The sequence below is a fragment of the Neophocaena asiaeorientalis genome, unplaced genomic scaffold (assembly GCF_003031525.2).
Source record: "Neophocaena asiaeorientalis asiaeorientalis breed wild unplaced genomic scaffold, Neophocaena_asiaeorientalis_V1.1 scaffold629, whole genome shotgun sequence".
NCBI classification, from domain to species: domain Eukaryota; kingdom Metazoa; phylum Chordata; class Mammalia; order Artiodactyla; family Phocoenidae; genus Neophocaena; species Neophocaena asiaeorientalis.
In genome coordinates this window covers 7,318,816-7,333,756 of record NW_020175468.1, presented here as the reverse complement: position 1 = coordinate 7,333,756, position 14,941 = coordinate 7,318,816, and the positions used below count along the sequence as shown (strand labels likewise).

Sequence of the window (14,941 nt, the reverse complement as noted above, 5' to 3'; positions counted from 1 at the left end):
GGAAGGCCCTGGGACCCCAGCCCTGGGGAGGGGCCCAGATGCCGGGAGCTGTCCGCGGTGATGCTGCGGGCCAGACTGAGGGGCCAGGTCCCAAGGGAGAGTAGCGGAAAGGGAGGACTTCTAAGGCTACTCCTGGGGTAGTGTGGATTTTCCCTGGGGGCTAAGGGGGTCCCAACCTCTCTAGGGGCCTCTCCTCTGGGTAATGGGGCCTCTGAGATTTGCCCTGGGGTTGGGGGACTCTCAGCCTTTGGAGAGATTCTTCCCTGGTTCTTGCAGAATCTGTTAGCCTTAGATGATGGGGGCGAATCACTTTTGCGTGGGTCTGCCGTGGGCGATGAGGGTCTTGGACTTGCTCTGGGTTTGGAGGGCTCTGACATTTGGGAGCTTTTTTCCTGGGTTGTTGGGGACTCTGGCTTTGCCCTCAGTGATGGGGGTCAATCACTTTTGGGGGGCTTTACCTTGATGACAGAGTACCTCTCCTTCAGGGACTTTGCCTTCTCTATGCGCTGTGGCTGCCATTGGCAAACTCTTCCCTGCTTGTCGGGAATCTGATAGCATTGGGGGATTCAGCATTTGGCTTGGCTCGTGTGTGTGTCTGTGTATGTATGAGGGAGTATGACGCTGTCCTGGACCCCTGGGGAGCACATGCTCAGGGGACATGGAGTGGGGTTTGGCCGACTGGGAATTTGTCCTTGGCTATGACTGTAAGCCAGAGTCTGTGGTTTTTTGTTGTTTTTTTTTCCAAGAGGGAGGAGGAGGATCTTGTGACTGAGGGGGGAGGAGAAAGGGGAGGAGCAAACTGCCCAGGTGCCAGGTTTGGTCATGAGTGGGGAGGTTCCTGCTTGAGGGACAAGTCTCATTGGGAGGGAGGGGTGGCTCAGAAAGCAGCCCTGTGCCTGGGCCTGCTGAGGGTAGTGAGAGGGGCCCACTCCTGTTGCTTGCATTTGGGATGACTGGTTTTGTTGGTGAGTGGGGGGCACTAGAAATAGCTTTAGTTTGGGAGGGGGGGTTGGCTGCGGAGGTTCTATCTGGTCCATGCTGGAGAGTCTGATGCTAGATTTGTAGCATCTCATTTGGGGTAGACTCATTTGGGGAGCCAGAAGGTAGCCCTGATGCTTGCATTTGGGGGGTTGGCTTTGGTTGGGGGCCACAATGCATCATAGTTTTGGTGAACTGTGGTCTTGGGCTGGATCCTCAAGGCTGGATTTGGGGAGTTCTGTGGGCTCATTAAGGAGGCTGGATCTGGGTTGCAGGGGATGGGTCTACCCCACATTGGAGGGATGGTTTGGAGGGAACTAGACTTGGCACTAGTTGGGAGGTTTCTTAGGGGTTCATCTGGCCATATTGGAGGTCTGGAACTAGATATGGGGGCTTCACCTGATACCTTTGGGAATGGGTTGGAGATCTTGAATTGGTCCTTATTGGAGGTGGCTGAGACTGAACTGAAGGGTCTAAGTATTGCTGGGGGTGAGGGGTGCAAGACTGAATTGGAAGTGAGCTAAATTAGGTTGGAGGGCTCGTTTTGGAGGGCTGATTTGGCTATGGGTGGGAAGACTGGCCTAGGAACCCTACCTTGGGACTTAGGGCTTATGAGGAGTTGAGAAGAGCTGCCCTGAGGACAGAGGGCTAAGAGATGATGCATTCTGGGGACCCTTTCATCCATCCCCTACTCCCTAGGAAAGGGCTTAAGCTGCACCCCCCTGCCATAAAGGCCTCATTTGCACAGCTTTTTCCATCCCACCCTTCTCTCCTTCCCCAGTCCTAGAAGCCTAGGCCCTGAACCTGGGACATTGTGGAGGGGATGGGGGGGCGGGGCTATGGCAGGTTGTGGGGAATTGGCTGAGCCCCTCCCCCATCCTGCACAGCTGGATGGCTGGATCCATGAGAAGATGCTGATGGCGCGAGACAGCACGCGGGAAGACGGCCACAAGCTGCATAAGAGATGGCTCCGGCATCAGGCGTTCATGGCAGAGCTGGCTCAGAATAAGGAGTGGCTGGAGAAGATTGAGAGGGTGAGTATGCAGAAGGACCCGCTGCCCATGCCAGGTGCCAGGGGCCTCCAGGGAACCCATGTCTCACCTCCTTCACCCTCCTCTGCCAGCCCGCTCTTCTCATACCCCTGAACTGGTTCAGATAACTCCCACATCTGCTCCTAGTTCTGTGGCCTTGAGTAATGCACGTAACCTCTTTGAGCCTCAGTTTGCCTGTCTGTAAAATGGCCAACATCTCTTCTGAATGGTTGTTAAATATTTCACCCCTTCTTATAATCTCCCCCACCAGGCTTCCCTCCACACCATTTGAAGCATTTAAAATAGAAAGTCAGGTAGTCAGGTTGGGGCAGCCCTGGGAAGCTGGGGTTAAAGTGAACATTGGGTTCCTACAGCTATGGGTTCTCATTCTGTCTATGCTGTTGCCAGCTCTGGGGCCTTGGGGGAATTGTGTTAACTTCTTTGAGCCTCAGTTTTATTGAAGTATAGTTGATTTACAACGTGGTGTTAGTTTCTGGTGTACAGCAAAGTGATTCCGTTGTATATATGTGTATACATATATACGTACATATACATGTAACCATATTATTTTTCATATGGTTTATTACAAGATTTTGAATATAGTTCGCTGTGCTATACAATTGGACCTTGTTGTTTATGCTCTGCTTTAAAATCAGGAAATAAGAAATGTAGGCTCTTGAGTACATAAAGTGCTTAACACAAGGCCAGGCACCTAGGAGCTGTAATTGCTATGGTATTGTTCTTTTTAATACGTAATATGATATATGTGGCTCTAGGCCAACATATATTGGAGCTTGACTTCAGCTTGGAGGGACCCAGGCAGATTTTTGCTCTCAGCATCAACCCCCAAAACTGCCCCTAGACCTGCTGCCCTGGATCCCCCCACTCTTTTCACTCAAACAGAGGCACCCAGGTGGGTCTTAAACCCTTAAATGGCCACCGATGCCCCATAATGGTGGCACGTGGCAAAGCCACTCTCCTTGACTTGGAGTTTAATGGAGGTTTGTTCTCTCTGTCTCTTTCTTCCATCTCTGTCTCTTGCTCCCCTTCTCTGTCTTATGGTCCTCTTCCCATGTTTCTAACTTTGTGCACGGCTCTGTATCCATCACTCTATGGCTATCTGTCTCTCTCTGTCTCCTTCTCATGCCTCTGTGTTGTCTGTCTCCCTCCCCACACCTCTGTCTATCTGTCTGTCTCTCTTCATCTCTCTTTCCATGCTTGGGGCTTTCTCTCCAACCACCCGTCATGTCTCTGTCTCTCTGTGTGTCTCCAACTCCTTGATTCTGTCTCTCTCTCCACGTCTCTCCCTATGTTCTGCTGCCCCCATATTTCTCTGTCCCTCCCCACCATCCACTCCCTCCCCCTCATTTCCTGCCTCCCATCGTCTGGGGCAGGAGGGCCAGCAACTGATGCAGGAGAAACCAGAGCTGGCAGCCTCGGTGCGGAAGAAGCTGGGTGAGATCCGGCAGTGCTGGGCGGAGCTGGAGAGCACCACCCAGGCCAAGGCGAGGCAGCTCTTTGAGGCCAGCAAAGCCGACCAGCTGGTGCAGAGCTTCGCTGAGCTGGACAAGAAGCTCCTTCACATGGAAAGCCAGCTGCAGGATGTGGACCCTGGTGGGGACCTGGCCACTGTCAACAGCCAGCTCAAGAAGCTGCAGGTACGGCCTGGGTGACACAGACGGGGGCTTTCTAAACACAGTGGGGCCAGAGTCAGGGTCAGATCCCAGTTGAGGTATTTCAGACAGAGGGGATTTAAGATAGGGATTTATTTCAAATGTGTTAGAAGAGCTGGAAACAGAAGGGGAATACTGAGGCAGTCCAGCTAGTAGCCACTGTTGGAAGCACCCACCACCCCTAGGGAAGGGGGTACAAAGGAGGAGGAAAGATTTAGAGCCAAAAAGCAGTAGGTAGATAACAAGCACACTGAGGGTTTTCCAGGACCCTGACACCTGTTTCCTGGATGGAGAAACCAAGGCCCAGAGGTAGGGGGCTGGCTTTGCATAGAATAATAACAGCATTCATGGGACTTCCCTGGCGGTCCGATGGTTAAGACTCCGCGCTCCCAGTGCAGGGGGCACAGGTTCGATCCCTGGTGGGGGAACTAAGATCCCCATGCCACTCGGGCAGCCAAAATAAATAAATGAATAAAATAACGGCATTCATGGAGTGCTTCCCCCACCGGCCTCTGTGCCGAGCTCTCACTGACCCCTCCCAGCAACGCTAAGTGATTGGTACTGTTATTATGTTTGACCAACGGGGAAACTGAGGCACGGAAGGTAGAGCGCCTGGCCCAAGGACACACAGCTAGCCAGTGTCTCCATTACAAAACAGCGGCTCTTAGAGAACAGACACCGTGTCTGCTTTATCTCTGCTCCTAGCCTGGCAGCCCGTGGTGCTTGGTATCTCACTGTTTGATGCGCTGACTGGAGGTGCGAATGTAGGAGTTGCGTCTCACCTCCCAAGGTGTGACAACTCCTGCCTTTACATCCCAGGAACAATGTCTGAGGCTCTGGGAGGTGGACTAACGGCCCAGGGTAGCCAGTGGCAGAGCTTGGATTCAAATCCAGGTCCCTCAACTCTTCATCACTGCTGCATAGTTAATGCTACTAAAGTGCTGGCCAAAAAAAAAAGTCGACTGATAATAAAAGCACATGACACTAATGAGTATTTAGTCAGTTACCTATGCAGCAAATCTTTATTGAGCACCTATGCCAACACGCTAGGCGCTTTTCTGGAATACAGCAGTAAGCAAAACTGACAAAAACTCGTGGCCCCCGTGGGGCTCACATTCTGGTGAGGAAGACGGGCAAAGAAGCAAAGAGCAACAGATCTGAGTAGGATGTCAGGGACGTCATTGCTTTCTGTACCCCAGCGGTTCTCAACTGCCTTGTCTCCAGGATCCCTTTACCTCTTACAAATCACTGAGATCCCAAAGAGCTTGTTTGCGTGTTTAATATTTACTATATTAAAAATGGAAACTGGACATATTTAAACGATTGATTTTGTTTAAAAACAACAACAATAAATCAATCACCTATGAACCCCAAAGCATTCTTTTATGAAGAATGACTATATTTTCCAAAACAACAACAAAAAATGTAGACAGAAGATTGGCATCGTTTTCAACGTTGCAGCTCCCTTTCATGCCCAGCTTAAAGGAGCACTGGAGGGAATTCCCTGACAGTCCAGTGGTTAGCACAGGTTTGATCCCTGGTCGGGGAACTAAGATCCTGCATGCCACCCGGTGTGGCCAAAAAACAAAAGAGCACTGGCTTCTCACCTCTGCTTCTGCATTCAGTGTCTCTTGCAATAGCACTGGTCATGCGATCCCTGCAAAACCCTGCTGTGCACCTGGAAGAGAATGAGAGGGATAAAGGCAAATTAACAGCTTAGTATTTTTTTAAACAATGTTGTAACCTTGCAGACCCCTTGAAAAGATCTTGGGAATCCGCAGGAGTACCCGGACCACACTTTGAGAACCGCTGATCTGTGTTCTGTGCCAGCCACTGATAACCTGTCCCTCCTCCCCAGCAGCCCTACGAAGGAAGTGCTGTGGTTTATCCTCACTGGACGTGTGAAGAAACCACAGCACAGAAAGAGTCCTGGCTCTCCCAAAGTCACACAGCCACCAAGTGGCCATTCAGGACCACATTTAGTTCCCATCCACCCTCCTCCCTCGATACTCCCAGACCATAGTGGGGAACATGACCCTCTCACTGGCCTCTGAAAAATCCATCACTGCCTGAGGTCCATAGCTGCGCAGGCAGTGGTCACGCAGGGATGACTCGGCCCCACGTCTGCTCTGAGGGATCACCTGGAATATCGGCAGAAACAAGTGGTGGCCTGGATAGTCAGACAGAGGAGGGAGCAAGGAGTAGTAGCAGCTAGGGGCCAAGTGATGAAAGCCCTAAGGGGTGGCAGACAGACCTGGGTTCAAATCCCAGCCAGGGCGCAAGTGTAGTCCCTCTCTGAACCTCTGTCGTCCCATCTTAAGTAGGACTGCCTCAGTGCGGGCATCCCAGGGCCAGCTGAAGGTGTGCACTGGGATGTGGTGAGTTCCCAGCAAATGGGGATCTGTGACTGTCAGGATCCCAACAGGAAACAGAAGGCATGCTCCACTGAGGACGATTTGAAGAGGGCCTATCAAGAGTCTTGACAAAGGTGTGAGCAGGGAATGGGGAAGCCTTGGGGCCAATAGGAGGGAGCTTTACTTCCCGGCAGGGGTGAGGGGGGTGGGGGAGGACAGGGGGTGCAGAGTCACCTGGAAGGAGCGGGGACCCTTAGGCAAGAATGGCCGCTGCTGCAGGGAGGAGCCGGGAAATGATAGGTCCCCTCCGCTACGTTCACAGGACTTACTTCATGGGTGCAGCCCCACGGGGCCCCACACTCGGTTTTATGCTCTGCTCTCCTGTTTTGAAATTCTTTCGGCCGTGCCGCGGAGCATGCAGGATCTTAGTTCCCTGACCAGGGATAGAACCCGTGCCCCCTGCAGTGGAAGCGTGGATTCTTGACCACTGGACTGCCAGGGAAATCCCTGTCCTGTTCTGAAATTCTGAACATTTGAATCAAGGGACCTGCATTTGCATTTTGCACTGGGCCCTGCAAATTATGTAGGCAATCCTGAGCCCAGCCAGCCTGGAAGCCAGAAGACAGGGGAGCCAGTTGCTACGGTCCATACAGGTCAGCCCACCCCACTCCGCCCCCGGCGACCCCGGGGCACAGAGCAGGATGGAGAAGCTTAGACTGTGGGTCAGGAGGGGCAAATGGAGACCTCCAGCACAGCAGCAACTATTACTACGATTATTCATTGTCTTACGATGATGACTAACTCTTCCTCAGTAGTTTATTGCAGTGAATAAAAGCACAGACTCAGGACTCAGCAGGTGTGGGTCTGAATCAGAGCTCTGCCACTTACTGGGTGTGCGATGTTGGGCGCGTGGCTTTGCGTCTGGTCTGAGCCTCAGGCGCCTCCTCTGTGCAAAGGGAAGGACCCTGATGCTAAGCCATTTGGTGACAGCGGGACTCTGGGTGGCAGTACGTGCCAAGGTCAAGGCCATGGATGCTGGAGCCTGGCTGCCTGGGGTCGAGCCCAGCTCTGTGACTTACCAACTGGCTAACTTGGAATTATTTCTCTTTTTGTGCGTCAGTTTCTTCTTCGGTCAAATGAACATAATAACAGGAGTGATTTCATACGAACGTCGTAAAGATTACAAGATGTACTGCATGATGTAGTTTCCGAATTGCTGACCCAGCAAATCTAACTAAGAGACAGTTCTTGCCTGCAGGTTTTAAATTTTTAATTGTCTTCCACCAGAGGGCACATCGTCACTATACTGTGTTCAAAAGTTGGGTTATTTCTCTGCCTTCCGTAGATTCTGTTATTTATGTGAAATAGTTGTTTCATTTGTTTCTGATTATATTCCAGTTTGGCACTTGCCCCCATCCATGGAGCTTTTAAAAAATGTATTTGGGGCTTCCCTGGTGGCGCAGTGGTTGAGAGTCCGCCTGCCGATGCAGGGGACACGGGTTCGTGCCCTGGTCCGGGAAGATCCCACATGCCATGGAGCGGCTGGGCCCGTGAGCCATGGCCACTGAACCTGCGTGTCCGGAGCCTGTGCTCCGCCAACAGGAGAGGCCACAACAGTGAGAGGCCCGTGTACCGCAAAAAAAAAAAAAAAAAGTATTTGGCGTGTAACTAAGATCCCACAAGCCGTGGAGCGTGGCGAAAAAAAAAAAAAAAAAATGTATTTGGCGGGGCGGGGGGAGGTGCCATATGAGACGTTAATATAGTGCCGAAAGTTACAACTGCCAGTTTATAGTTCACCTGTGTGACAGATTGCTCGCCTGAGTCCTGATGCCATTTAATGCTCTCGCCCCAGCAGCAAATGAGAGCTCCTGTTTCTACCCATGCTCGCCAACACTTGGTGTTGGCAGACTTTTTAGATTTTTTTTTCCCAGTCTGGTGAATAGGCAGCATATCTCACTGCGGTCTTTGCATTTGCATTTTGAGGGGAACTGGTGACCTTGAGCATCCTTGTCTCCCTTTTTGGCCATTTAGGTTTCAGAGGGAAGGTTTGGGGCCTCCTGCCCTAGACAAGTGCAGAGCCGGCTCTTCCCTCCACATGGAGGGGGTTAGGCCCACCAAGCCCTGGGGACCAGGAGGTGAGGTCCCCATTGTTTAAGGGAGAGACTGAGGCCCAGGGCAGATGAGAGCCTGCGGGGGGCGGGGTGGGGGGTCACGCAGCGATGGGTAGGCCCAGCACAGGACTCCTGGCCCCTTTCCCCAGTAGAGGGAGCCCGAGGTGGGGAGTGACTCAGTGGGCCAAGGCCCCCATATGGAGTCCAGCTGGGCCTCAGGAGCTGCCACTGGGGAGGGGAGCGGCCTCCCAAGGCCCTGCTGTCCCCTGGGGCCTGCCTGAGATCCCAGACACTGTGCATATGCAGGAGGGAGGGGGTCGGTCCAGCCGGGCACATCTCCTGGCTGCTCTACCCCTCAGGGCACCAGGGCCAGGCTGGGCTGGGGGAAGTGCTGGCTCCGGGTCTGAGGGGGTGTGGCTGTGAGAGTGATCTCTTCCCCCTCTGCCTCACTCTGGGCCTGTCTCCCAGTCTCCCCCAGTTCCTCTGTGTCTCTCTTTCTCTTAGTTTTTTTCCCTCTCTTTCTCACCTGTCTGTCTGTCTCTCTGTCTCTTTACCTCTCTCTGTCTTACTCTCTCACTCTCTTCTCTCCGTCTCTTTTCATTTCAGTTCTCCATCTCTGCCCCTCTCCCTTGATCTCTCCTCATCCCTGTGTCCTCCTCGTGTCCTTCCCCTTGTCCCCCACCCCAGCTGCTGCAGCAGCCTTCCTGGAACCCCGCCTCCCAGGTCTAGGCCATGTGACCCAGAGTCCTCCTTCAGGGCCTCCTCCAATTGTCCTTGCCGGCTGAGGGGCCAGATGGTAGAGTCCCAAACCCCTGCTTTCCCAGTCCCAGGGGTCTGACCAGCTGGCCTGGCTCAGCCATGGGCTCTTGCTTGGGGAGGGAAGTGGGGAGCTGGTCTCCTGCCATCTAAGGGGGACCAGTCAGGGGAAGATGCACGTGGAGTCTTTGCAGCTGCTGAGCTGAGTCCATAAAGACTACCTCCCACCCTAAGCCAGGCTCTTTTCTCTGGCCGAGAAAACACTCTCTTTGCCCCTTTTCATTCTTTGCCCCACATTTCTTCATCTAGCTCATCATGGCCCAGAGTCAAGAGCTACACTGTCCAGGGTTTGAACCCTCGTTCTCCTACTGTGTGACTGAGGACAAGTGACCCCACCTTTCTGAGCCGCATCATCCCCAATTACAGAGAAGGAGAGTGACTGAGGGCCACTAGGGTTTCGTGGCCACTTGGTCCTGGGTTCAAATTCTGGTTCTGGCAGTTTTTACTCTGGACCAGGCATTGATCGTCTCTGAGCCTCAGTCTCCCCAGCTGGAAGACAGCAGGTGGATCCGAGAAGGAATCAGGTTGATGTGGGGGTCAGGGCTTGTGTGTCACCATGTGGCAGAGCGCCTGAAGCTCTTTTGGAAGTAGGCTCTTCTGTCTTTTGTTTGTTTGTTTTGTTTTTTACCTTTAATCTCTTTTTTTATCTTTTTTTTTTTTTTTTTGGCTGTGCTGCGCAGCTTGTGGGATGTTAGTTCCCCGACCGGGGATTGAACCCAGGGCCTCAGCAGTGAGAGCGCGGAGTTCTAACACTGGACCACCAGGGAATTCCCAAAATACACACTCTTAAAGAGTACAATTCAGTGATTTTTAGTGTATTTACAAAGTCAAGTGACTCTCACCACTATCTAATTCCAGAACATTTGCATCACCCCAAAGAGAAACCCCGCACCCATTAGTTCCCTTACTCGTCTACTTTCTGTCTCTACAGACTTGCCTGTTTTGGACATTTCACGTAAATGGAATCGTACAATATATTGTCCTCTGTGTCTGGCTTCTTTCACTTAATGTTTTCAAGAATCATCCATGTTGTTTCTTTGGTTTTAACCTTTAAAGCTAGTTTACTTTTTTTTTTTTTTAATGTTAACCTTTAATACCAAGAGAAGCAGAAGAGCACGGTGACCAATCCAACAAACAAAATCAACACGCATTTATGGAGACTTACTGTGTGCCAGGCATGGAGCCAGGAGCTGGGCTCCAGTTGTGAGCCATGCAAACATCCCCATCTTCCCTGACCTCATATGCTGTTGTGAGGATTAAACGAATTGATTCTTGTCAAGCGCTTAGAGCAATCAGGGTGTGTTACCCATTATTGCTGCTATGGCAAGAAGTTCAAACAGAAGGGTATGATGTGAAAAGTGAAGTCTTCCTTCCTCCTCCACATGCAAGTCTCACTCCGCAGGGGTGTAACTGCTCTCAACTGTTTCTGCTCTATCCTTCTAGAAATATTCTCTGCATACCCACACACATACACATGACATACAGACTCTAGTGAAGCTTGCCTTTTCACTTGACAAAACACCCTAGGCATCCTTCCTTGTCACAAAATCGAGGATATAGTCTGTCCTTTTAAACTGTTGCATGGTATTCCAGGGGTAGTTTGACAATGTCATTAACCAGCCTTTGAGAAACCTTTGGGCTGTTTTCAATCTTCCACTAGTATAAATAATGCCACAACAGACATCCCTATCCATATGTATTTGAGCCTACATGCAAATATTCTGTAGATAATAATCCTCAAAGTAAAATTTTGGGACCAAAAGGTGTATGCATTAAACTTTTTCATAAATATTGCCAAGTGTTCTCCTGACACGGCAGTGGACACACCTGCAGTGTGAGAGCCATCCATCTCCCCACATGGCGGACATCGTTAGGTATTAGCAAGCTTTTTCATCTCTGCTAATCTGAGAAGTGAAAGATACTCTTTTGTAGTTATTTGAATTTGCATTTTCCTAAATATTGAAGGAGGCTGAACATCTTTTCATGTGTTTAAGGACCATTGTACTTCTGTATCCTTAGCCCATGTTTGCAGGAAAGGATACACATTAAATGGGTGTTCAAAATACGTGGCATTTTTGTAGAAGTAGAAAAGTGGCAGCCCCTGGAATTATTCCATCTCAGGTCACACGGCCACTTGCTGGAGAGGTGGTAGAGGAGTTTTCATTTCATGGGGAAGTGGAACTTATAACCTGCATATTTCAGACTATATTTGAAAGTTTCCTGAATTCTAATGCATTTTTAGTTTTCTACACATCACTACAATGTTTTTCTTAGCGAAAAAGTTTGGGGGATGACTATTTCATTTTTCTTTGATTTCTGCCACTTATAATTGTGCCTTTAAAATTTTTTCCATTATACATGGTTTTGACTTGTTATAAGGTTTGATTTTTACCCATTTTTATGACTCCTACAGATTGTGAACTGTATCAGCTGGGATTCTTTGGGGTGCAGTTCATAGGACTCAGGCTAAAAGGGGACAGTGTTGGCTCACATAGCTGGAAGATCCAGGGGGTATGAGCTTGGGGCATGGCTGGATCAGTTCCTCAAATTACGTCCTCAGGAATCTCTCTGTCTTTGTTTCTGCACCCTGCTTTTCTCTGTGCTGGCCTCGTCACTGGGGAGCCTGTTCCTTCCTGGTGGCAAAATTGTCTCCAGTATCCCAGGTCTGTGTTCTTCTACCTTTAGGAATACGATGAGAAGGAGACCACCCCTTTTGAGCTCACACACCTTTCCAGCAAAAGTGGGAAGAGTTTTCATTGGCTGATCTTAGGTTACATGCTATCTCTTACCCAATTCTTGTAGCCAGGGTGATTCAGTGTTCTCGTTGACCAGGCCTGACTCACATGGCCATTCTTGGACCGCTTGGTTTCATCAGCCCCTTAGGAAACTGTAATAGTTTTCATTGGCCCAGCTTAGGTAATAGGACCATCCCTGACCCAGTGTTCTGATTGGCCAGGTTTAGATCATGTGGCCACCTTGGCCCTCTAGGTTTTATCAGTTCCTCAAGAAGTTCAGGACCTGAGAGTGGATTTTCAGGTGCTGCAAAGGAAGGGACGGATGTTAGGCAGGCAAAACCAACCCCTCTGCGCTACAGAACCTCCCAACAAAAGTCTTAATTTGGTTCTTAAGTTTCCAGCTTTGGGTTTCAGTCTTTTGCTGTAATCCGTTACCACTTAATTTCATTATTTTGTTTTCTTTTCTAGACTTCCCCCATCTGTTTAGAATCACACAATACATAAAATTTGCGGCGGGGGGGGAAGATCCTACTAACCTAGATATCTTCGGTAAAACATAAAGTCTCACTTCAACGTGCCTCCGGATCCCACACTGCAAAGGGGACGTCAACTATAATTTGGTGTGCATCGTTCTAGGTCTCTTTCTATGTGTTAATAGATGTACCTATATGGATTACCAATGGTTTCATTTTCTTTGTATTTCATGCTTAATTGAAATTCTTGAATAAATAAATATCATGGTCCAGACATCAAAAACTATATAAAAAAATCCTATGTGAAAAGTCTCTCCTTCATCCCCGTCCCCATTCACTAAATTCTCATCCCCCCAATAGGTACCATCTGTTATTAATTTCTTGTTTATTCCAGGGAATTTTTATGCATGTGTAATCCACTACAAATATCTATTCATAAGTATGTTCTAAAATTGTTTTCCTCTTAACAGTAAATCTTGGGTATTATTCTATACTGATGTGGATTTGTTTAACCGTTTCAATCTTGATGAGCATCGAGGTTGTTTCCATTTTTTTTCCCCCATTATAAGCTCTGCTATGATGAGGTCTTTGGACAAACATCTCTGCTATGGTGACCATCCTCAGACAAACATCTTTGTGCATATGTGCCAGTGTTTCTTTTTTTTTGTTAATTTAGTTTTATTAGTATTATTTATTTTATTTTTGGCTGTGTAGGGTCTTCGTTGCTGTGCATGGGCTTTCTCTAGTTGCAGCGAGTGGGGACTACTCTTCATTGCGGTGTGCGGGCTTCTCATTGCGGTGGCTTCGCTTGTTGTGGAGCACGGGCTCTAGGCGCGGGCTTCAGTAGTTGTGGCATGCGGGCTCAGTCGTTGTGGCTCGCGGGCTCCAGAGCGCGGGCACGGTAGTTGTGGCGCACAGGCTTAGTTGCTCCACAGCATGTGGGATCTTCCCGGACCAGGGCTCGAACCCATGTCCCCTGCATTGGCAGGCAGATTCTTAACCACTGTGCCACCTGGGAAGTCCCTGTGCCAGTGTTTCTTTAAATACATTCCTAGAAGTGCAAGTGCCAGTGCTGGATCAAAGCATTTTGACACATATTGCATTTTGATAGGACCTGCCAAACTGCCTTCCAAAAAGGCTCTACTAATTTACACCACCACTGACAGTGGCTGAGTGTGCCCATCTCCCTGTATCTTTGCCAACACTAGATATTATTGATCTTTTAAATTTTTGCCAATCTGATGAATAGAAAAGGATACCTTGTGTTAATCTGTATTATCCTGCTGATTAGTGAGACTGGGAGTCTTTTCGTGCGCTTATTTTTTCTTCTTTGTGTTGCCTGTTCACATCGAATGCCCATTTCTCTTTTGGGCGATCTCTCTTTGCTGATGTCATTCATTTGTGCGTTGAACAAACCGCAGTTGAAGGCCTGTTACATGCTGGACACTGTTCTGGGCCCTTGGGAATACAGAGGTGAATTGACACAGCCTCTGCCCTCATGAAGCTAACATTCCAGAAGCAGGAGACCAATTAAAAAAGGCTTCACAAGTAAAGACAGTTATCGGATGGTGGTTAAGTGCTGCAGAGACAAAGGAAGCAGGATAAAAGGGAATTCTTTTACTGTTAAAGGAACTAGTGCCTTGCTCTAACACATACAATTTTTCCAGCTTGTTATTTGCCTTTAACTAATCTAGAAATTTAGGTTGTTGCAAAAGTATTTTTTTTAAAACAAAAGTATTTTTTGTGGCCAAATTTATAAATCTTGCCCTTTACGGTTTATGTGCTTGGAAAGATTTTCTCCATCCCAAGATTATAAAAGCATTTGCCCCGGTTTTCTTAGTATGCCTTATGGATTTACTTATTCCACTTATGTCTTTAATCCATCTGGAATTATTTTCAGCATAAAGAGTGAGGAAGGGATCCAGCTAAATTGGTCAGTGACTTGGCCCCTGACCATTCATTGAATAACCCATCCTTTCCTCGGAGGTTGGAAATGGCATCTATAAACTGTATGAATTCTCCTGTGTATTTGGGTCTGCTTTTCCACTTTTTGTCTATCCCTGTGGCACATCAACCATTATAGCTTTGTATTTATTTTTGATATTTGGAAAGGTTGACTCTTTGGACAAATTACCTAACTTTTCTGGGCCTCAGTTTCCTCCTCTGTAACATAGGGATACCACCAACCTCGAAGGGTTTTTCTGAGAACTAATGAACTAACTAATGGGCCACTTTAGTCCAGGGGGTCAGGAAAGACTCTTTGAAAAGGTAACAGCTAAGCTGAAATCTGATTGACTGGGAAGAGCATGCCTGGTAGAGGGAATAGTTATGGCAGAGGCCTTGAGACAGGAACTAGCTTAGTGGGTTGCAGGATCAGAGAGGAGGGCAGCGCTTCTGGAAGGAATTGGGCCAGGGGAGAGTAGAATAGTGGGCCTCGACCAGGGGTTTGGCTGTCACCATAAAGGTACTGGAGAGCCACAGCGGGATCAGGAGGGAGGGTGGGGTCTGCTGACCCTACCCTTGTCCCTACAGTCGATGGAGTCTCAAGTGGAGGAGTGGTACCGCGAGGTGGGAGAGTTGCAGGCGCAGACGGCGGCGCTGCCGCTGGAGCCGGCGAGCAAGGAGCTGGTGGGCGAGCGGCAGAACGCGGTGGGCGAGCGCCTGGTGCGTCTGCTCGAGCCGCTGCAGGAGCGCCGCCGCCTGCTGCTCGCCTCCAAGGAGCTGCACCAGGTGGCGCACGACGTCGAGGACGAGCTGGTGAGGATCCGCG

General features: G+C 49.5%; 1 protein-coding gene across 1 annotated transcript in view; it reads left to right on the top strand.

Moving 5' to 3' along the window:
• Positions 1–14,941, top strand: part of SPTBN4 (spectrin beta, non-erythrocytic 4) — a 69,414-nt gene that overhangs the window by 37,301 nt on the left and 17,172 nt on the right. The window contains 3 exon segments of the mRNA XM_024768302.1: positions 1,866–2,012; positions 3,404–3,667; positions 14,704–14,928. Of these exon segments, the coding sequence (XP_024624070.1) occupies positions 1,866–2,012; positions 3,404–3,667; positions 14,704–14,928 (636 nt within the window).